We start from the raw sequence: 22,499 nt of genomic DNA on the forward strand, positions 1-22,499 counted from the left end.
GAATGAACTCATCTAACAAAAATAGTCTCTTAAAGTACTGGTTAACCTGAAAGCAAAAGTAAAGGGAAAAAAACCTAAAATCATGAAAAAAAATTATCATTGGGAAAATGTAAACAAAAGGACACAAGTAATCTATTCTTTTTCATTATAACAGTTCTCTTGGATTCTACATACAACAAACTAACATTTCAAGGCACATAGATACAACATCCTGTTAAAAGTTCAGTAATTTTAATTAAGTAATTTTTAAAGTGAAATATAAACATTACCAGTATTAGAGAATTCATACAATTTGATTTTTTATTCCTTTCAATGCAAGTTTAAGTATTTCTTTCTTAGTATGTAACAAATTTTTTAAAAAGTAAATTATTTTGAGTGCATCAGTTTTTGTCATTTTGTTTGCTTTGTGCTTTTCTTTTCCAAGTTACCAAGCCCTTTGAAAGACTGAGCTGCTTCCCTTTTTGTCCTGTCCTTTCCCCGTGCCTCCACTTCCTCAAAGAGACATGCTTAGTTTTGGAATTTCTGTATCACAGGCAATTCAACTTCTGAAACAGACAGACTATGTAGACAATCATAAGGAATTTGCTAAGAAATTAACTTTTAAAAAAGCTTCAGTAATAATCTCTGTATATACTTAAATATAAAGTGTACTTCAGTGCACAGCTGACAGCATTTCTCCAAAGTTGTTTACTGTGATTGGAACTGCTCAGTAATTCTCTGAATGACTAACTTACCCAGCACCATCTAAAAAGCCTTTAGATTTTTCACAATTACACATATTTTTAAAATTTTCAGCAAGCTATTTTTACAGAAAATCTTACACTTTATGACATTGAACTTGTAGTAAACATTTTTACCATAAACCCATATTTACAAGTTTTCCCTTGAAGTCCCTACCCAAGAGCCTAGGCCCTTTTTAATTCAGTCATTTTTAGAAATAAATGCCATTATAGAAAGTTTTCACAGTTCTCAAAGACAATTCCAGTTTATATATAATTACTATAATTTTAAGCATAATTAGTTAGGAACAAACATGCCCTTTTGAAAAAGCACTTGCAGTGTAATACTAAATAGAACCTAAGAAACAGGTGTGATTATCTCTTCATCTCTCTGCGTTCTATGCCCCCAAAAGCAGCAAATTTAAATTATAACATGACCTCCCATTAGGAAACATGTAGTATTGAAGTGCAGTATTTGGAAAAGTCAGTTCCATTAGAATATGTACATACTTTTTGTGTTCTTAATGCATCATAAACATCACCATATCTATTCATCCTTAATGCAGACCATATCCTTGGGTTTACTAAGGCTCTTCACTTCCTCTAGTAGTTTTCTAGGTGTCAAAATATGAGTAGAACCTGTCAAAAGAACATAAGTATGAACTGTATCAGTCAAATTCTGACTTTCAGACATTCTCTCTTTAAAAAAAGATCAGTTACATGCCAGTGTTTTTTACTGCACCTGAAAAACTGACAAGTGCAACATTTCCAAGTGTTTTCATATAAAGCACTGTTGCTGCAGGCCCCCAGCTGGGTATCATTAGCATTGACTCCATGATTGCAGAAGGATGATCAATTGCTTTATTATATCATCTGTTACGATATCATACTATACTTACAGTACACTGTATTACACTAACAAGGACTATCACTAACTAGAAAAACCCGTGACTCTTGAGAGTCCTGACACAGCTGTGGATCCAATTGGTCAATGAATCCAAAACACCGTCACCAGTGTCCAATCTAACAATCACCTCGGGTAAACAATCTCCAAACACATTCCACATGGGCACAAACACAGGAACAGCAAATGAGATAACAATTGTTTTGATTATCTTTTCTCTGCTTCTCTCACAGCCTTCCCCAGGAAAATGCCCTGGAAAGTCTGTGCCTGCTCTCTGTGGCCAGAGAGCTGCTGCCATAAATCATGTGTCACCATCAGGTAGGCAATGTCCCTCTTCCCACACTCAGACATCCAGATCAGGACTCATACTTTGAACACAAGTTTTTCAAGTCCTGCTCTGCCCTGTCTGAAAGACAGAACTGAACCTGGGCAATTGTCCCAGCCTGCAAGAAACCTGCCATTCCGTGGAAGGGTGAGTTAATGAGAGGCTTTACCCTAGAATCAATAAACTACATGGATTCAAGATTATCACAAACAGTAGTGTTCCACAGAAATACCAGTTAGAGAACACTGCCTTTTACTGACTAACACTGCCTTGAACAAACAAAATTCAACTCTTGAGCAGCAAAGAAAATCCTTATTCTTCAATGCACAACCACCTCTCTTATTCTCACAGAGAGTGATTATAACTTCTGCCACAAAGAGTCACCCTGCAGTTCTGAAGGCAACAAGCAGTGTCACTCTGAATGGGCTAATATTCCTGGAATTCTGAATCAGGAACACAGACAAATATTAATTTTTCAGTAATCCATGTGGAAATGGAAATTTGGCAACTATCACCTTCCCTCAGAAATCAGGATTACAAACAAAACTACAAGAATAATCTCTAAACAAAACGGAAGATGGTGCTGTGGTGAGTGCCAGATACCCCAGTGAAAGAGTCACCTACACAAAACATGGTGTTGTAAACAAGTTTCACATGAAGAAATAATCTGGTTAAACTACATTCCTGTTGTCTTGGTCTTTCCATTACTACTCAGAACTAGAACCAGCATTAAACCTACCTCAACCACCACCAATGAAACCAGCAAATAAAAAATAAACCAAAACAAAACCAATCACACACAAACACACCTACAACACCCCTGAATATTTTGAAGGTAACAGACTCTAGATTTCAGAATCAAGGTAGGCATTGTTTTAGGGAAGAGTATTTATTTAAAATAATGGTAGATGTTAGATTCATTCTGAATCTCAAGACTAAATTTAAATGCCAGATGTAGACCTCTCAAGTAATTTAGAATGCTTTAGATGTCCCAGCACCGAGCCATCAGCTGGGTCTTGCAGATGGACACAGGTCTGTGGTAAGGTTTTTTATCTAGGAGCTCTGTTCCTATATATTATATATATGTACAAGTTTTAGCACTTATTTCCTGTAATGCTATTTAAAATTCATTTGAAGCACAGCAGCTGATGGAACAAGCATTTACTACCTCTGAAATGCTGAGAGATTATTACACCAGCTGCCTATTGCCAAATCTAAAGCAGGGGAGTTTTCAGGACCCAAGCAGTTAATCACTGTGTGGTTTATGCAAAGCCTCCAAGGAGCCACAACAGGAATGAGAAAATATTGCAAAGTCAACTGAACTACACTGAAAAAGTGGTTTAGGGTTTATTTGTTTAGTCTTTTGGGTGGAATTTTGATTAGGATTGTTGGGGTTTTTTAATACTTATCTTCCCTCCAAAGTGAGCAATTTAGCACTTGTCTGTCAGCTTTCCTACTTCCAAAAGCAATGAGAGTAGCAAGTACTGCTGAAGGTAAAGCATAGAAGTTTGTGAGGAAACTGTAATGCAAAGAAATAGAGGTCACTTGAAATCCTGTTTGCTATATGCTCACGTGCCTCTGACATAATTCTTCTGTAGAGCAAAATTATCTTGTCCTTGATGTCTTGTGGCAAAAAAATCCCTTTGAACACCAAACACTTGAGATAACTGGCAAAGATGCTTTTAAGTGCATAGTTTTAAGAAATACACTGGCTATAGTATTAGTATGCATTAGTGAAGCAACAGAGGGAAACTAAGCGAAACGATTCTTCTATTTTCCAGAACCACATGTAGTACAGCACACATCCCACCCTGTCCCATGGCAAGCTTACCAATAACAACCTCACAGGACTTGTAGGCCTCAGAAACCTCGTAAGCGCTGCGCATCTCCGAGTACGTGACTCCCCCGATCACAAACACAATCAGCCTTGCACCGCTCCTGCGCTCCTCTCTGTAACTCGCTCTAGGCTTCTGGCGTGCACTGCAGAAGATTTCATACGATGACATTTAAACAGCCTGCCTGATTAATTTTTGGTTAAAATTATACAGTCAACAAGCAGCAGCGATTTCTGTCATTCAGTTCATGGCTTGATTATAATTTCAGCAAAAGTATTTATATCAACTGATAAATTGTTTTTATTAAATTTTGAAAATTATCACATTACTCAAACTGTTTAGGTACCACCAGGGGGGAAATAAATACAAAACAAAAACCTTGCTGCACACACAGCTAACATGCCAAGGACTCCTGCCAAGCAGCTTAACTCTCTATGCTCCCAATTCCAGTGGCATTTTTCATGAGAGGTTCATTTGAAAAAGCTGGAGTCTTAGGTTTTTCAATCTCTGAACATGAACAGAATCTCTAAAGAAAACATTTGCCTGTTATCAAATCAGATCCAGATACCTAGGAAAAACAGAAGCAGCCTGAAGTGCTTCGAAGTCCAATACACATGTAGTAATTGCATACTCAGGTTAAGTCATCTGCAGTCCTGATCTCCCTGTTAGAGAGCCTTCAAGATTCCCATATTTCACCAGCCCATAAGACAGAGATCAAGTTCCAGTGTGCAGGGACTTGCTCTAGTACTCCCGTGCACTGATCATCCTAGTGCATATCCAGAAATAGGAGGATATACCACAAACAGTTTAATTAGAAGGGGATGTAAAAAACCTATTCTCCTAAGGAGTATCTCTACTTTTTGGTTTTTTAATTATTTATTTAATTCCAATTCAAGTGCGTCTTCCACATTCAAGATATATTTAATGTTTCCTTCCCTGAATTCCAGCATCTGATTAGTGCAGTGAGCATTCCGGAGAGAGGAACACTCTTAGTTAGCATTCCTGTGATAGAAACGCTCTTGGGGGTCTTGATTCATTTGTCTCCCCTTTTAAATAACACTACAAAAAGTGATAAAGCTCTCAAATTGCCATGTATTGGTCATGAGGTTCATGAGCTAGTGGAATTAAAAAGAGAAAGAAGGAACAGTACAGGTGAGCTAAAAAAAAAAAAAATTCAAAAATCACCTCTCAGTGATAATCATTAAATATGCAAGTACACATTTCACATGCATTAGCAGAGAACTCATTTCAAGACCTCCAGCTGTCCTGGACTTGCTTAAACCACTCCCTGGCAACAGGGATCAAATGCCTAACAGGCCAATATTTCCTAATGAGAGACCCTATAGAAGATTAATTTAATTTCCTGAGGTAATTAACCCAAATAATGTCACCACCACTAACACAGCAGAGATAACTTCTGGAAGTAAAACATTCTTTTTACCTAAGTCACAGTACTGAACATTCATTCCTGAAACTACTTCACACTAATAAGCTCAATGGTTTAAACTTCTCATTCTGGGAATATGACATGTTATTTCTAACGGTGAAGCTAAAGGGAGATACTACAAAAAAAAAGCTATACATTACTAAGAATTATTAAAATAACAACCAAGTTGAGTAGGTTTTAGATTAAATAAAAATATAGGCTTGGCACATTAACATTACCTTACATGTGTTATTTCACTGTTCAGTAAGCACACTTCTGTAAGGCTTTAGAAAGTAAATGACAGAAATACTGAGATCTGGGTAAATTATGTTTCAGGAAATGAAACCATTTACCTTACTGCTCCTGAACCGTTCCAGGTGGGAGGACAGCGGGAACAATAAGGCCAGTCTTTTGAATCTAATTTGTTTTCTATAGCATCCTGAAGTGCAAAATAAAGACACACTTCAAAAAGGCATACAGACCTTAACCCCACCAAGTTTCAGCTTTCAGAAAGGACACCTAACTGACATTTCATGCCAACACATGCAGCTCAACAAATATCTTTTTATAAACATATACTGATTTAACTAGCAGATTTTCAGATTTCACTAGCAGCTTTTCATCTGTAATAACCCTAACGTATTTAATTTCTATATGGCAATGCATGAGAGAAGTCAGAGTCGCCTAAAAACATAAATGAACGTGAAAAAGCCACCAAGAATCTATGAGAGAGAGCACTGGGTCAGACTAACACGTCAGTAAACTCACTACCGTGTGTGACACCAGTCACTGACTGATGCTTAAGGAAAAGGTTTAAGAACAATGAAACTACACTTCTGGCAAGTAACACCCTCCGGGCTCTACCACACAACAGTTTAGATTGGAATTGCAGTTTAAGGACCCGTTGGAGTTAAAACCAAGAAGATACAGATCTCTAAATTATACCAAACACTGCCAACTACAACTGCTCAGTAAATTTCTGCACTGCACCCATGAATTAATTAGTTGGTGAAATTTACCTCCATAACATCTTTGATAACAGGAGTCCACCTAGAAAGTTGAAAGGTTTCTTCTTTAGAACGGTCCCTTCTTACGTATTTATGCTGCTGAGCAACAAACTGAAAAGGTTTTCAAAGTATGATTGTATTATTTAGGGTTTGGATTTTTGAAACTTACTAGCACTCAGTAACAGAAGGAGAGGGGATAAGTATGAGATTTTAAAGAAATAATAAAAATTATAAAGAACAATAATTAATACATCTACAATTCAGGATACACTAGAAATACTAACTTCAGAGACAAGGAACTGCGTAATAATTGCAGAGGGAACATTATGGGTATCTTACTTTAAACAACTAACCTCAATAATTTTCCAAGGATTTACCACTTAAACACATTAAAAAAAAACCACATTAAAAAAATCCTAGCAATTATCTGCTTCCAAACCCAGACCTGGATAATATTGCTAAGAGTTGCCAAAAGAGCAATAGGTCCTTGGACAGTAGGAAATTACAAAATAAATTAAATACATTCTTACTGAAGAGATAACAGGAACATCAAGGTATTTCCAATTTCTTATCATATCACTATCACTTTCTATGTGCACATTCTGGATCAGCTTGTCCAAGTTCTCCTGGGTAGTTCCTTCAATATATGGAAAACAGACAATTATCAAGTGACTGTGAGTAAGATCAGTTTTGTCTCACACATTCGTCTCTACAACAAATTTTTCCTCACTGACTTAATTTTCAGGTTGCCACAGACATGGAGCTTCCCCTTTAACAGCTTTAATAGCATGCGAAAATAAGTGAACAAACTACTGCACACTTGCAAGAGTAAGAGTGATATTAAAACACTGTATGAATCTACATTTGAATTACATCTCTTAACTCCTTGCCAGTATTATCTTTGCTACTAATCGGAGAAAATACAGAGGATGGACAGGATTTCTTTCAAACCCAACTATCAACTCCAATGAAGAGACTTAGGATAACTAAAATACTGTACTATCCTAAAACTTGAGTTCAAGCTCATAGCACTGAGGAAAAGAATAGGGCAACTTGTCATACCATTTGTGCTAAAGATATACAGGAGAATAGCTCTGATTTTGTCATAGCTGTCATGATTTTTGTTGAGTAGAACTGGAAGGAGTACCCTCATAGAGTCTTTTACTTTTGCACCTTCTGCATCAGTTCCGAGAGCCAAGTCCTAAATTAATTAAAAATAAAAACAGACACCATGGTTAAAATCATTGAAGTAATTTAAATCAACATTGTTCTGTGTGTTTTTAAAGGCATTTTTATGAAACCACAGGTTTCAGGAAACGATCAAGCTGCATCAATTTAAACTCAGTATGACAAGTCTGACATTTATTTCAATAGTTACAGTATTATAATAACACTAAATAACACTCAAACATTTAAAAATGTGATATCTAGAATTCTTAGAAATGTAAATTTTAGTCACAATGTAATGCCTCACCCTAAAAGGTACTTTTCCCAGACATTTAAAAAGGGCTTCCCTCCGCACAACATATTAAAGCAACCTCACAGGAATTTTGATCCAGGAAAGCAAAGGTGATCCTTAAACAAATTAGACAGATTTCAAGACCAAAAAACCTCCAAAACTCTTCAGAACACCTCCTTATTGGGAGATTAAGAGCTTTGTATATTACACTTAATTTTAATGCTACCACCTCAAAAACTGATCACAAAATAAAGGCAAGAGATATAGTAGTTTAGTCAGTTAAAACAAGCTTCTATTCCTGCAAACAAAAAAGTGGCACTTGCAATACTTGCAAAGCTGCTCTTTGATTTGTGGCTTTTTTAGACATACCTGTTCAGTTTTACAGAGCCTTTCTATATTAGATTTGAACTTGCTCATGCAATCCTCTGCTATGTTGAGATGAAGAACTTGCTATAAGACAGAAAGAACAAAAAAAAAAGAAAAAAATCACAAACTGTCATAGCTTGAATTTTTTCCTAGCATATCCATCATTTTTACTGGTTACAAAAGTCAATCCTTCGATACCATCTCATATTTTCTGTGTTTTCCCCTTCACTTAGAGACTGACCCCCATAACACTTTGTAAAACATTAAACAGTTCAATCCTCAAAGCACACAAATTATTTCATTCTTTTACACACATGGAAACTAGTTTTCTTCTCTAAATTTTACAGTAGGTTAAAACATTAATTTGGAGAACAGCTATATAGCACACTACAGGAAGATGATAGACTAAAACTGGATTTCAACAAGAAGTTAAAGTGCACAGAATTATTTACTGCAAAGTTATGATTACAAAAGACACCTTACTTTACTAATCTCTTTACGATAGAGCGGCATCTTCTTCATCAACTGGGACAGAGCAGATATGGATAACTGGAAAGAAATCACACAAGCTGAAAATCTGTTACCCCAATAAATGACATGCTTATTTCCCTTCCTGTTACAGCTTGATTCCCCCACAAGCCCTGAAAATTGCAGCTGAGAAAAGCCTTCATTTCTGTAGCAGATCCCTGAGTTACATGGATCTGATCGGCTGAAAATAACTAAATTACAAGGAAAAATAGTATCTCAACGTCAACAACTTACTTTTCCTTCTGCTGCTTTTGTTTTTGATGAGGCATCTTTCAAAAGTTTTGGTATTTCCCTGAAGAAAAGAGGAAAATAATGAAAGGCAACAGCACATGACTTCTTAAATATTTTCTTAAAATCTTAAAAGAACTGTGCAACAAGAACTTCTGAATGCAAGTAAGAGCCCGAGATACATATCAACCTTCAGAGAAAAGAGTGATTTTTTTACAAAGGAAATATTAAACATTCTATTTGCAATATCTTCCTAATGTCATTTGATGCAGCAGCTTGGTAGTACAGTATGCAAAATAATCCCTTCAGATTTAAAATATTTGAAAATACTTGCCAGGAAGTGTCCTGATTTACATTTACCTCAAGAACTGCAAGTAGCATTAGTATAACTGGTTACCTGAGTGCATACTGTATTTTTGAAGTACAATTTCTTCCTGGCATTGATTACTTAACTGAATCCAATCTGTCTAGCAAACCATGTACATTACTGCCTGCATTCCCACTGAACAGCTCAAACACCCTCCCTCTCAAAGAAACCAAGCAGTTGGCTTTGTTATTTATGCACATACTCTATCACATCTGCAATATGCTTGTGCCGCATCTTCACCCACAGGTCATCATCTTCCTCCAAAATTGCTTCCTTTTCCTTCCCACCAGAGCCTTCTGTTTTGTATCTTCCAAGAGAAAATTCAGACAATTATTTAGGGTTTGGGTTTCCCCCAATTCTCATCACAGTACTATTTGTAACAGTTTAATTAACATAAATTGTAACAGCAATAATAGACAAAGACTTTAATTTATAAGCCAAGCTAGTGCCTGACAAAGTATAATTTACAGAAGGATTTTACAGATTACATATTTTAACATAGACACAGCAGATGAATTTCAGAAAGATTATTTGGGGCAAGAACTTCTGGACATTCTTTTAAACCAACAGTAACTAAAGTTTTAAACACACATTTACATGCACCTCAATTTCTTCTCAGTTTTGGTTTCAAATGTAAACTGCACAAAGTAATACACACTGCAATTGCCAAGTGCAGCTTTCTCTGTGTACTATAAGACTTTATAACTAAAGGAAAATCAAGTTACATTCACCAACAAAATGCTAAGCAGGACAAATGACTTCACATATAAAAGAAACTGTTGCACAGCATTAATGAGCAGCTATTACGTGACTATGAACAGCAATAAACCTAAAACAAGACCACAGTCATGCCACATAATATTTTCATATTTACAGAAACTCACACAGTGCAGATTGCCAGAAAGCAAAAGAATGAAAAAAAATTACAGAATTAATGATAATCAGATCATGACTACCTAGAAAACATATTCTGCTACATCTTCATACCCAGCAATCAAACCCAGACTCATAGAGTCTACACTTTCTATTAACATCTTCACTCAGTGCTTCTGACTGAAGATACACATTCCTCTTTGCTTGGCTAAACAATGAGGCCATCAGGTCTCCTTTGCTGTAGTGGGTCATCAGAAAAGCATTGTCCTACCAAAACCATTGTTGTCAAAACAATCAGACAGTAAGGCACATAACTTACACAAATTAACATTACACGACTCCAAACTGTGCTTATAAATTGAGCATGACTGATTTAAATGTGTATTTCTAATAAAACATGTAAATTTTAACAATTACACTAATTAAATTACTGAAGCTATAAAAGTGAGCATACCTGAGAAACAACCTAGCTTTTTCTCAGTATTCAGTTAGTAGTATTGCCTTGTTATGACAAAAAAAATTTGAGAATATGAAAGAAAATCTAGAGAATCTCAATGTGCACTCCTAAGGCTGTACTTCAAGAGTAGTACAAGGTTCTTAGGTCTTTAAAAATGTGATTTGTTGAACTCAAAACTTAGCAAAAATCCCAATTAGATCCTACCTAATCTAAACTAAGCGAGGAAGTCAAGAAAATGATGAAGTTACAAATCCAAAAGGAAAGACTAACAAAAAGTGAAGCAACCATTATGCAATATATAAGCAGCTAATATTGCCATGGTGCACTTGAGCCAAACAATTTCAGGGATTTTATAATCAAGAATAAACTATTTAGTTGTTTGGTTTTTTTTAAGTACTTGCTTGTAAGTATCATTTTCAATGGGTAGCAGATCATATGCCATTGCCTGGAAGGTGAGCTCATGGAGTACAGTTGATACTGGGTCAAAACCACGATCAATTATTATTAGTTGGGAGTGGGTTTTAGCCTAGAAAGCCATCAAACAAACACAAAGTTAAGACATACAGGAGAAAGTTAATGCATGTTAACTCTATTTGCATTATGTCACAGCACTGCAGATATTTTTAGAAAAAATAACGGAAAAACACTGCAATAGGGTCCAAGCATTTGTTTGAACATTTTAATTATATACAATGGTTTTAAAGACTAAGTTTAAGGCAATGCTTTTAGCCTGCTGCAATACACTCAGAAATCTGAGTTTTATTAGTCTAGTGAACAAAAAATGTAAAAGAAAAACAAACAAAACCCCAAAAATGCTGCCCAGAGATTTAATAACTTCATTGTCTGTATTGCAGATCAGATAGTGCTGCAATACAGGAAAAGACCTCCAAACATTCAACTGAAAGTTTCATTTTGGGATTTAGTGAAGTGGCAGTAGCAGCAGGAATATTTATTTCTGTAGCAAAGTGCAAAGTCAAGATCAGAATGGTTTTGTGTTTAAGCAGCTGCCCTAATCAGGCCTTATTTGTAGTGACAGATCAAAACCATTATTTATGAGAACAGCTGTATCATTCTGAACAATAAATCCCTTCAGGGGAAACATTTCAATTCTGCAATAAGCCCCTTCTACATATGACCTTATGAAGGTGATATTAAAAAAAACACTTATCCACTGGTCTTCGGGTATGTAGCATCCTCCTACATTATCACAGGGCTAATTTTTCAAATAAAATCAGTTTGATCACACAAATACAGCTTTACTTAAACAGTATTACCTCTACATTGCTTTCATACACAAAAACAACTAAATGGCAACGAATTGCCTTCATTATTAAATAAGATCTATATTTGCAGAACTTAATTGTTGAATAATATTTTCCCAGACATACAAAAAAAGTTTAAAAAGAAGAAATCAAACATTTTAGCTCACTGTCTACCTTTATTTGGCTTCTCTCATCTGTTTTGTAGTAGTTTTCAAGACTTTTTTCAACAAGCTGTGCAAGTTTGCTGGCTCTATCAGATGGTCCACTAGGAAAAAGGGAAGCATAAGAATATAACTTACATTTCTTAAGACTAAAATGCGACCTTTAAAACAAAAAACTCCCTAGATTGATCTTCCTAGATTGATCCTCTGCTTTCATGAGCTCCTGAACTCCATTCTAAGTAGTTCCAATATGTTTTCACTTCTACATTATGATTTCACTCTTTGAATGCTTCAGGTATTTTACACAGCAGGAACAGCTTCCACCAAAAGACTGGCATTAGCTGGCACACGGCCCAGCACCTAAAGTTTCACTCAGAGTTGGGAAACAAGAAAGAAAAAAGAGAAAGAACAGAAAAAAAAAAGTCAAGCAACTATTTGTTACCTTGGCAGAGAATAAGACACCACTTCACATTACACCACAATGCAATCTTGAATACAATTTCAGAAGCCTACTTTGATTTCAAAGACAGTAAATCCCTTTCAAAGCTCAAAAGAGCCATTCTTCTCAATATCTCTACTACAAGAAATCCTGATCCCATGTGCCACAGCAATTTCTGAATTCCTTGGTGCCAAGCAGAGCTACAAATGGCTGAACAGCAGCAGTTCTGTCACAGGATTACACATGTGGCATACAAGAATGCAGCATATCAGTGTCACCCTACTGACCAGACATGGAACAAACCATTCAGAATAAGACAGGGTATAGCAAGTACTGTTACATGCACATACACAGAAAAACACCGCTTTACCTACACTTCACAGATTCCTATCATTCCATATTTCAGACTTGTGGATTAAAAACAAACCACAACCACAATGGGAAAAGGAAAAAAAAAAAAAAAAAATCAAACTATGCTGCAGCCTCAAGCTATGACCAAAGAATGTGGTAAGCCCCAGAAGTGAAAGCAATTACTATAAAACACTAATTTTGCCCCACCTTTTATATCGCACTCCTGGATTCTCATCTAGCGTGGCACATAAGGTAACAATTTGTTCAGCCATGACTTGCAGTACAGCATCTTTGTCCTTTGTCTTTTCCAGAGTGGGACTGTAGCAGCGGTAGAATGCATCTGGGATGTTGAGAGTAAATACCTACGTAAAGCACAAGCAAGAAAAAAAGGGCCTAACTTACAGATTGCCAAAACACCTGGTAAAAAGTTTGCTAATAATTTGAAACTATATGCTGCAAGAAAAAGTCATATACAGGACACCTAAGTAAAAAAACCAAGCAAACCCACACTTCATTCCTCTATCCCTCATTTTCTTCCTGTCCTCAGACTTTTTCCCTATTACTCTCCTACATAAATGACTATTTTTCAAATTATGGAAGAAAGGACAGATGGAAGGAAGGAACTAAACACCCATCAGTGCCTAGTACAGAGCCATACAATGCAGTATCAGAATGATCATAGAAGGTATCAACATTAAATTGGTTTAAAATAAAAATTTACATATTCTATCTGCTTTTAATATGAAAAATTTACCTTCAATAGCTGAAATTCTTTAAATGCATTAAATCTTGATTAAAGCAGCTTAGTACTACAGAGATGAAAGGCTTTATCAACAGTTTTGTAAATGGAATGCAAACATGGGTACAATCCCATTGTCAGTAAATGGATTTTCTCTAGCTTCAGATGGACTCTGTAACTACAGAGCCAAATAAGAATGTCCATCCAGATAAAGGTGTTTGCTTCACTCACGTAGATAATCACCTGGACTTTGCCCAGAGCTCAGCCTGATTATTTACTCCTAGCATCCCAGGAAGCAGAAAGACCAGTTCACATTGTTTCTCTGTGAAGGATTCAAAAGGTTCTCACAACCCCAGACAGTGAGAATAAAAAACAGTAAGAACAAGAAGAGTGCTGCCCAGCCTTAGCGCTGCTTATTTTCAACTACAGGAAAGTAGTCTTGATTTCTGCTTTCATGGTGAGTCCTCCAGAGAACCAGGACCGCAACATTTTCATAGGCTTTATTTGGTACAGAAAAGCAGCTTTGGCAGGGCTCCTAAAACCAGCTTGAAACAAAACTTGTAAACACCAACCTCACTGGAAAGCAAACAAATAGGCCACCACACTCATTATCCCCTGATGGATTCTCAACCAAAATAATAAAGAACCCTTTATAATAAAAAGGAATGTGTCTTCAAACCAGGAAACTGCACCACAGTGAGACAGGGCTAGCAGCAATCCCTCCTATGTTCACCTGCCACCTGGTATACATAAGAGTTGTTCCCTTGATGGGGTAGGTTGATAACATTTCACATGGGAACCATCTGTGGTTAGTTCTGGTTAGTTCTCCAGCTCCCAGAACTGGGCAGAGCTTGGAGGCTTCACTGTCTTAGTGACTGTCAGTGTGCCCTCTGTGTCTGATGAATGGCATGAGCAACAAAGTACTTTTCAACACAACACCCACAGTGTGGCTGCACATGAAAAACACCCATTGGTTTCCACTGGTAGTATAGATTTTTAATTGAGAAAACAGGATTTCCATGCTCTCCTTTCACTGAAAAGACTGTCAAGTTATAGTAGTTTTTGTTCCACTCCCTTTCAGTTCTCTTAGTCCTTTTGTTCTCCTTTCCTGACTTTCAACAAGTCCTACTTACTCCTATGTACCACCTACCCAACCTAGCAAAGTAAAAGCTCAGTATCAGCAGTACTAAACTCTTATCAAAAACTAGCCAGAATACTTACCTGCTCTTCAGGAACAGATTCCTTCTTTAACCTCCCTATTGCAACTGACACCAAGTCTTGCAAAGAGGTCAAGTGCAAGGAGTAAAACTTTGAGTACAAGAGCATTTGTTTTCCTCTGAAAAGCATAAGCAAGCACCGGAAATGTGCCCAAATGGAAATATCTCACATAGAGTTTGTCAGTCAAAAGATACATTCTATTACATTGTTTTCTAAAAGGTCAGCAGCATTTGAAAATAATCCTCCAGACTACTGTCAAGGTTAAGAATTAAACTTACCTGAGACTCATAAGGGAAGAACGAAATGTTGATCTCCTTGCATTTCTTTATAGATTTTGCACATGAAGCCTTAATTTTATTGAAGAGGCTGTCAGGACAAACTAGGGGAAAAAAAGAGACTCTAAGTACAAATAATTTGTACTATTCCAGCTGTCAGATCACTTATAAGCATACAGTATTCAGAGCAGACAGTTCTAAATTAAGACCCACTTAACCATAAAACAAAAAAAATTTGCCTACTCTTCCTAAAGTAAATAGAACATATAATCCATATTTTGCTTAGGAGATCTTTTTTGAGAAGCACCACTGCTCAATTTATACTGGCTTTTTTGCAAGCAAAATGTTGTTGAACACTCATTAGCAGTCTGCAACTGTGAAGGATGTTGATTTTATCAAAGTAAAGGTTTCTGCTATTTCTTGTCATGTAGGAAAGAAAAAACATTTCCCAAGCTACAAAAAGAAATCATGTGTACGTGTCTAACAGTAAAACACAGAGATATGGCATTTAATTACAGATCTCCAAGGTGTTCCACATTTCCAGGCTACATTGGATCCCAGTCTAGAAATTGAATTTAAGGAATACATAGATGACATGAATACTATACAAACTTGGAAGTGACAGAGTTATTTCTCTAACTCAGGAGCTATTCCTCTCAACAGACAAAGTTTTGGCAAGTATTCAAACTGAAAGCTTGCCCACTTGCAACCAAGGAGCGCACAGCAAGATAGCAGTACTTTTCCAGAACAATAACTGCTGTTTCAGCATGAAATTAAACAAGAAACCAAGAATTTGGATAGTAATTTAATACTGCTTTGAGAACATCCAGTAGCAGATACACACAGTCCACAGACAGGCATGTCTCAGACACTGCCTTCAGCAGCACATTTGGGTTTTTTATTTTCTCCTCTTTTACAGCCTTTTTAGTCACACTGACTGACTGCAGGGCCACGTGCAATCACATTAACCCTGCTCCCAGTAATTGTCTCTGCTACACAATTAATGTCATGCATGCAAGGGCTAAGTAGGCCTCTTTTTCAGGGAAGGAGAAAAGCTGGCTCACAGGTCTGAAGGAACTACCTGAAGCAACCAATTACTAACACAGCTCTTGCAGAAAGTTCTCATGCAGTTATGTTTTTAGCACTATTTCGTTTATGTAGAGATACATAGTTTGACTTGAATTGTCTTCCTCCACACTCCAACATAGGAGAAGACTGGAACACTTAAAAATAAAACTACATTACCTAAATTAAAAGCAGAGGTGGAGAACAATCAAGACTGTTGGGTAATTGTGAAAGAAATTACTATTGCCACACAGCATGGTGACCATAGCCTGGAAAACCAGACACATGCTTAATCCCTTGAATCTCAAACCTTCTAGCAAGAAAGAGGGCCCAAAATTTCATTTACTCAACTATAGACAACAGTAGTGAGTAGCTTACTTATTTACCCATATGAAGTTACCAAACTACAAACCAAAAGCTTACTTACAGTCAGTGAAATACACGTATGCTGCTTTGTATCTGCTGGATGATTTATTGATGAAGTCATCAATCAGTCCATCTACAGACTTATGGGGCAAGAAAAATAAGGAAAAAAAAAACAAAACAACAGCATCATGCCAGTGTTTTGCCTTTCTACACATACCAGACAAAGCTTCTCCCTCATCTCCTCCTGCTCTATTACCAAGTTCCACCTAGGAATAGTGAATTTCAACAAGGAAACACTGAAGCTTAAGATTTTTAATTCCAGATGAAGAATAACAAGGAACTACAGATGGTCAATCATGCACCAAGCTCATTTCAGGAAGCACACACATCACAGTATTTGCATCATTTTCCAGCTCTAACAGTGCTGAGATTTATTGTCTCGAGAATTTTTAGGAAGTAACAGTAATCTCTTATTAAAGCCATTACTTTGAATTCTATTTTTCAATGTATTGCATCATTATGTGATACAACACGTCTTTCAGTGAGGTTACAATTGCTAAGCAATGATACAGTGCCTACACTGACCACAAGGTACACGTTTGCAACATATTCCATAGTGGCACCACTTTGTCTTTTCATCTTGGAAAATCAGGCATCACACAAAGAAGTATCAGAGAAAATGCAGAGATTTACTGTGTACTGCACAGCTGTACACAGTAAATAAACATTTTAAAATCAGGGTTTTTTTCAGTCTGAAGGATCTTGCAACACTTTAAAATACTAACCTTTTTTGTGGGAGTTATTAAATATATTGCCTTCATGTGTGGGACAGGCTCACGGGTTTTATATACATTCTCCACCACTATAAAGTAAGAAATATTATATTTTTTTAATTAAGAAGATTATGGATCTTTAAGGAAAACACTGCATATATTTTAATATAGAGTTGATAAAAATAAAGTAACAGCAATCAAGTTGTCCACAATATTAGAGGTAAGGATGTACCTTCTGCCAAGAGTCTTGATTTATTTCTTTGTTATTTTATATACAGAAGGTTACCACAAGGCTTTTTCAATTCTCAGTCAAGTGACAATTAAAGTTGTAGGACTAAATTCTTCCTAGGTATTCTACACTTCAACAGAATGGCAACGCAAACATAGTCCAGCTATGGGGCCCAGTAGCAACTCTGTTGGCAAGATAGTTCTTTTCCCAGCACAATGAAGGAGAGAGAGAAAAACTATGCAGGGCATCATTTTGGACTACAGCCTCTTCTGTCCTTTGTTTGCCTATGTCCTGGGCAATTACTCTGTTTCAACATAATTGCAGGCACAAATTAAGACATTTTTCAGCAAATCAGCTTCATTCGTCTCTTGTTTTTCTCTGTTTAATGAAGTCATTACTGTGTAGCTTTACACTAGCTTGAGAAGGCAGAGATATTCTTGTGGCTCAGAAATGTTGTGGGGGAGGAACAAGGAAGATAAGTAATGTCAGACATCTGGATGTGGAAAGACAGGTTCCATTCAGCAGTGTGCTCACCAAAAATAAAAGGTCTCTTCTTGATAAAAAGGATACATGCTTACCAAAATTTCTCACAAAGGTAAGTAGCACTTATGATTTAAAACACACACCAAAAAGCAAAACTGATACAGCTCTACTATTATATTTCCAGAATAATCATGTTATGTGGAATAACTGGAATAAGAATAGTATTGTGGAATAAATAACCAAGCCTAAACAATGCCCTCTTACACAAGCATTTCTGAAAATCTAGACCTAAAGCTAATTAAAACTACTTCATTTACATTTCAGGAATTTATTTCAATTTCAAAAATAGGCATCAGCAAACAAACACTCATTGCCACCTCCCAGAAAAACCCACCAAATACCCCAAACCAAAAAACCACCACAACAACAACCAAAAAAAAAAGTAAAAGCATAAAAACAATCAAAAACCCTAGTCAAATAAAAAAACCCTTAGAGCAATCTTTAGCAAAAAAATTAAAGGGAGAGCTGAGCTTTCAGGCAGAGAAACATTTGGGTTTTTTAATTTTAAAAAATCATTCACAATTGACTAATTACTCTAGGAGCCTGAAAGTCTACTATTTTAATATTCCATAACTCATTGTCTTCATCAACCAAATAAAGACCTCTTCTTCTAAGGGTACTATCAATTTCAAGTCTTTCCCTTTTCCTCACCAGGATATTGCCATTGGTGTATCAATATGAATTATGCTTACCTGTGACACCCTCCGCCAGTAGGTCAGTCATTTTGCAGCACAGTGACAGTAATTTAGTAGTGTAATCATCTAAAAGCATTACCTAAACATATTATAAAAAAAACCACACAAGTATTTAGATAAATCAATCAGCTATATTAAACCCATGTCGTTTCCTCAACAACTTGCCATAAAAGTTTGAAGCTAAAACTATTTTATTACTCTATTTTTTTCATTACCTGCATACACCAACATTGCAGGGGCAAACTAATCTCAGAAGGCAGCTCCTAATGCACAGGATTTCCAAAGACAAGCTCAATCTTAAATGTGAGCTTTGTTCCCCCTACTCATACTAGAAAGTACTTTGAAAGTTTCACTTGGACACACGTCTTTAGAATTCCTGCTAATTTACCCCATGGCCTGCTCAAATATATCTGTATTTATTTTAAAACTGCTTTATAGCTTAAGCAGTTCTAACAGGTATCATACTGCTGAATCCTGCTCCACATGTACTGCAGTGCAGTGTAATTTTTGAAATTAATAAAGTACAAGTCTTTCAGCAGGTAAGTGAAGACAAACACAGTTTCTAATTTTTCTTCACTACTAGCCATTTGTTCTTCCTGTACTAGCCTCTATATTTTTCAACATGTATTATACAGAGATTGGAGTTATCAAAAGTAAGGTCTATTACTTGGACAGAAAACAATCTTGAGTGAAAATGCCAGATGTTTATTTTATGTATTTGTTCTCTACTCAGCAACATGGATTTCTTATTCAAGTGATGACAGAATTCTTAAAAAAATTAAACAAAATTGTACCTTCCATTCTTCCTCTTTGGTAAAGTCATCAAATACTGCTGATTTCAGCTCTGTAAGTAGATACAGTTTACCAGTTAGAGGAATCAAATTATTGCTAAGAAAGAAAAAAATAATTTGCCCATTTAGACTCATATGTTCAGAGCCCTAAAAAGAAAAAAACCCCACACTGATAAATACCTGCATAGAATTCTTCACCACAAATTGTCCCTGCCTGTTTCTAGGACTGTACACAGATGTAATTACAAATTTTTAACCATGTGAAAATTTTATTAACATTCATATTTTCTGACAACATTCTTGCCAGTTAATTAGTCTTTAGCATTATACAGAATTCCTTTTAATAAGCTGAGTGTCCAACAACCTTGTCCAAAATCTCAAATATTCTATTTTTTCTACAATATTTGCCTATAAAAGACAGCAGAACACAGAAATGCATAATTCAGTTGTCTTGAACCTCATTTCTGCAATTAAAAAATAGAAGTCAGTTTTCTCCCATAGTAAGTTTATTCCAAGCTATCAATGTACCAGACACTGTGTACTTTCCCCCACACTATTCCCACTGTTATTTATTTTGCCCTCAACCTTCAGCTGCTTCACCCAAATAATTGTTCTACAATGGTTTACAGGCTCTCAAAATAATTTTTCTCCTGCAAGCATTCTGCACACACCAAAACCAAACCCAGGTTAGTGCTCTGTTTTTGTTCAGGCTTTCATTTTCTGCTCACATATTTTATACCAACCATACACCCTAACTACCTTTTCAGTTTTTGTCTTTTCTGAATACATTTAATTAGTTTACAAAGGTTTTTTTCCTTCTACCTTTACTTCACAATCTCGGAAAGAGCTATACACAATGCTAACAGAACAGCAGGCTGCCAAATCCCTGAGTGGAAAAAAAAAGAAGCAAACCACACCTTGGCAAAATTAATAACCCGTTTATAACACACTTCCTGAAGAAGGGACTGTTAAGCAAGTGCTACAAAAACCAGAATTGCTAAAATGCTGAATCACTTACAAAAGTTATTATAGTTATCTATGGCTAGCTATTATACATGTCTACAAAACAATTTAAAGTTTGGAAAAAATATTAAAAGACAGAATTCCTCATGGAAAGGACTTCATTTGGAGATTAACTAAATACAGCAGCTCTCTGTACTTCATTATTTTATCCACAGGAACTACTGTCTCCTAAATACAGATAGCTGTCTCTGTCCTCATAACTGTGGGCTTAACTGACAACAAACTTCTGTGAATCAACTTTTCCACACACTTCTGCTTCAATTCCACGCACCACAGGTGTAACTTCCATGCCTATTTACAGAGCAGGAACAAGATACACATTGATACAGCTGCTACATAAAGCATCAGCATCACTATTTTCAGACAAAATGTGAATCAGCCTTAATAAAACCCCCCTAATGTTTTACTGATACATTAGGAAGCAGCAGTTTATGGTCTTCAATTACCCATTTTAAAAGTGCCAGACAAGGTCTAAAACTTAGTTTATCAATTTTCATTGTTGTTGCAGTCTTGGAAAGACAAGAGGAACTAGATGACTAACAAAGCATTCATTTCCGAAGTTCCTCTTAACCAAGCTTGTAACACAAATGTTTTATTATTCACACTGCTTCACTGTCACTCTAATCTTTGTTCCTCACACTGGCAACACCATTTTCAAAAGTCTTTATGATCCTTAATGATACACTTATGCTTAGATCGATTATTCCCTTTTAAGGTCCAAGTCTTCTATAAAATATCTCAGGACAAAACGCTGGCCTTACATTCATAAGCATAAAGAGCAAGACAGCAGGATAAGCAAGGCAGCAAAAGTGGGGATTTCTAAGGATTAATTTTAAACAAAAGTATCTAATTCGTACAGGTGCCAGCAATTAGAACTGAACTCCAGAGGGACAGTCTGCTTTTCCCTTCTAGTGACACAAACAAACAGCTTTCAGGTGGAAGCAGAGGAGAAGAACGAAAACAAGTCGGCAGCAGGACCTTCCCATTTCAGTGACAGTCGCCAGGCTGGCTGAGCAGCTCATGGAGTCACAAGCTCAGTACAATTAAGCTCGGGATGAGGTGGCTGCTAATGCCTTTTCCCCAAAGGTCTCACACTACCTGAAATACTATCAGCCTTTCTACTCCAGCAAGGAAAGGAGCAGTTACAACTTCATTTTCTGTAACAAACACCAGCAGAACCTGCTCCAAAACAAGGAGATAAAAATCTGCAGGTCACTTGTAAGCCTACCTGGGAACACCCTCAACTTTTTCTACGAAAACCGTGAAGCCAAACACAAAGTGAGAAGTGCCGCTCCGTGAGAGAGAGCCGAGAGCCCCTTGGGGGCCGGAGCGCCCTCCGAAAGTAGTAGCTCGGAAATAATAAAGAAGTGCATGAAGAGCTGACTTAAGTTTAGGCTCTTCAAGAGCCCGTCGGGCGGGCTGTAGCCTGCAGAGCTCACCCTTATCTCGGAAAAAGGTACAAGCGTCTCTTTGCAGAGCTGCCACTGCGGACAGCCGCGGCAACGTCGCAAGCCGGAGCAGCCACCTCCCACCAGCGCACCCGCAATAGCCGGCAGAAGCCGCCACCCACAGCCTGCGCCGGACACGGCTGCCCACAGAGCCGCCCGGGCCCGACCCCGACCCCGCTCGGCCGCCTCAGCTCCGACACGCAGCGCGGCTCCGGCCGCGTCGGGAACGGCCCCGGACCCCGCCTCGGCGGGCACCCCCGACCCCACACACGGAGCTACGCGGAGCCGGCGCCTCAGCGGCGGAGGCTCCCGGCCGGCCCGCGCCCACCGAACGGCCCCAGGGCGCTCCCGCCGCGGGGCCGGGGAAGGAGCCCCGCAGTCACTCACTCTGCCACACGAAGCTCTTCAGCCCCCGCGCTGCCGGCGCCATCTTGCTGCCAGCCCCGCCTGGCAGCGCTGCCTTCCCCTCCCTCTTTAGGGGCGGCGGCGGAGGGCGCAGCCCGATCCCGGGCGGGGCGGCTCCTGCCGGCCGGGGTCAGCCCCTCAGGAGCCCGGACCGGCCCGCCGGGAGCCGGGCCCTCTTCGTCTGCCGCCATGGGCTCCGAAATTCCCACCAGGGACGTGCCC

The 22,499-nt window shown here is 37.7% G+C and overlaps 1 protein-coding gene across 2 annotated transcripts; it reads right to left on the reverse strand.

Annotated features, from left to right (window-relative positions):
* Window positions 1-1,250: 1,250 nt before the first annotated feature.
* On the reverse strand, window positions 1,251-22,366 carry STXBP3 (syntaxin binding protein 3). 2 transcript variants are annotated; one of them, XM_068199651.1, is made up of 19 exons: window positions 22,260-22,366; window positions 19,405-19,454; window positions 18,608-18,689; window positions 17,156-17,232; window positions 16,432-16,510; window positions 14,943-15,043; window positions 12,915-13,069; window positions 11,931-12,021; window positions 10,896-11,020; window positions 9,367-9,471; window positions 8,804-8,861; window positions 8,525-8,590; window positions 8,045-8,125; window positions 7,279-7,417; window positions 6,747-6,853; window positions 6,229-6,327; window positions 5,563-5,648; window positions 3,780-3,928; window positions 1,251-1,358 (listed from the first exon to the last, which is right to left on the reverse strand). In XM_068199651.1, the coding sequence occupies exons 1-19, from the start codon at window positions 22,300-22,302 to the stop codon at window positions 1,267-1,269; spliced, it is 1,785 nt and encodes a 594-aa protein (XP_068055752.1). In that variant the 5' UTR covers window positions 22,303-22,366; the 3' UTR covers window positions 1,251-1,266. The 2 variants fall into 2 exon arrangements, with proteins under 2 accessions (XP_068055752.1, XP_068055751.1); XM_068199650.1 differs by lacking the exons at window positions 10,896-11,020; window positions 11,931-12,021.
* Window positions 22,367-22,499: the final 133 nt, after the last annotated feature.

This window comes from Anomalospiza imberbis, chromosome 9 (assembly GCF_031753505.1).
Source record: "Anomalospiza imberbis isolate Cuckoo-Finch-1a 21T00152 chromosome 9, ASM3175350v1, whole genome shotgun sequence".
NCBI lineage: Eukaryota > Metazoa > Chordata > Aves > Passeriformes > Viduidae > Anomalospiza > Anomalospiza imberbis.

What these genes read in the sequence shown, in the direction of transcription:
- STXBP3 (XM_068199651.1), bottom strand. Translation starts at nt 22,302, where the DNA reads ATGGCGCCGGCAGCGCGGGGGCTGAAGAGCTTCGTGTGGCAGA. An exon ending in AACGGTTCAGGAGCAGTAAG is followed by an intron (nt 3,929 to 5,562) that starts GTAAATGGTTTC and finishes AATCTTCTGCAG; the next exon opens with TGCACGCCAGAAGCCTAGAG. An exon ending in GTCCTGTGAGGTTGTTATTG is followed by an intron (nt 1,359 to 3,779) that starts GTAAGCTTGCCA and finishes TTCTTTTGACAG; the next exon opens with GTTCTACTCATATTTTGACA.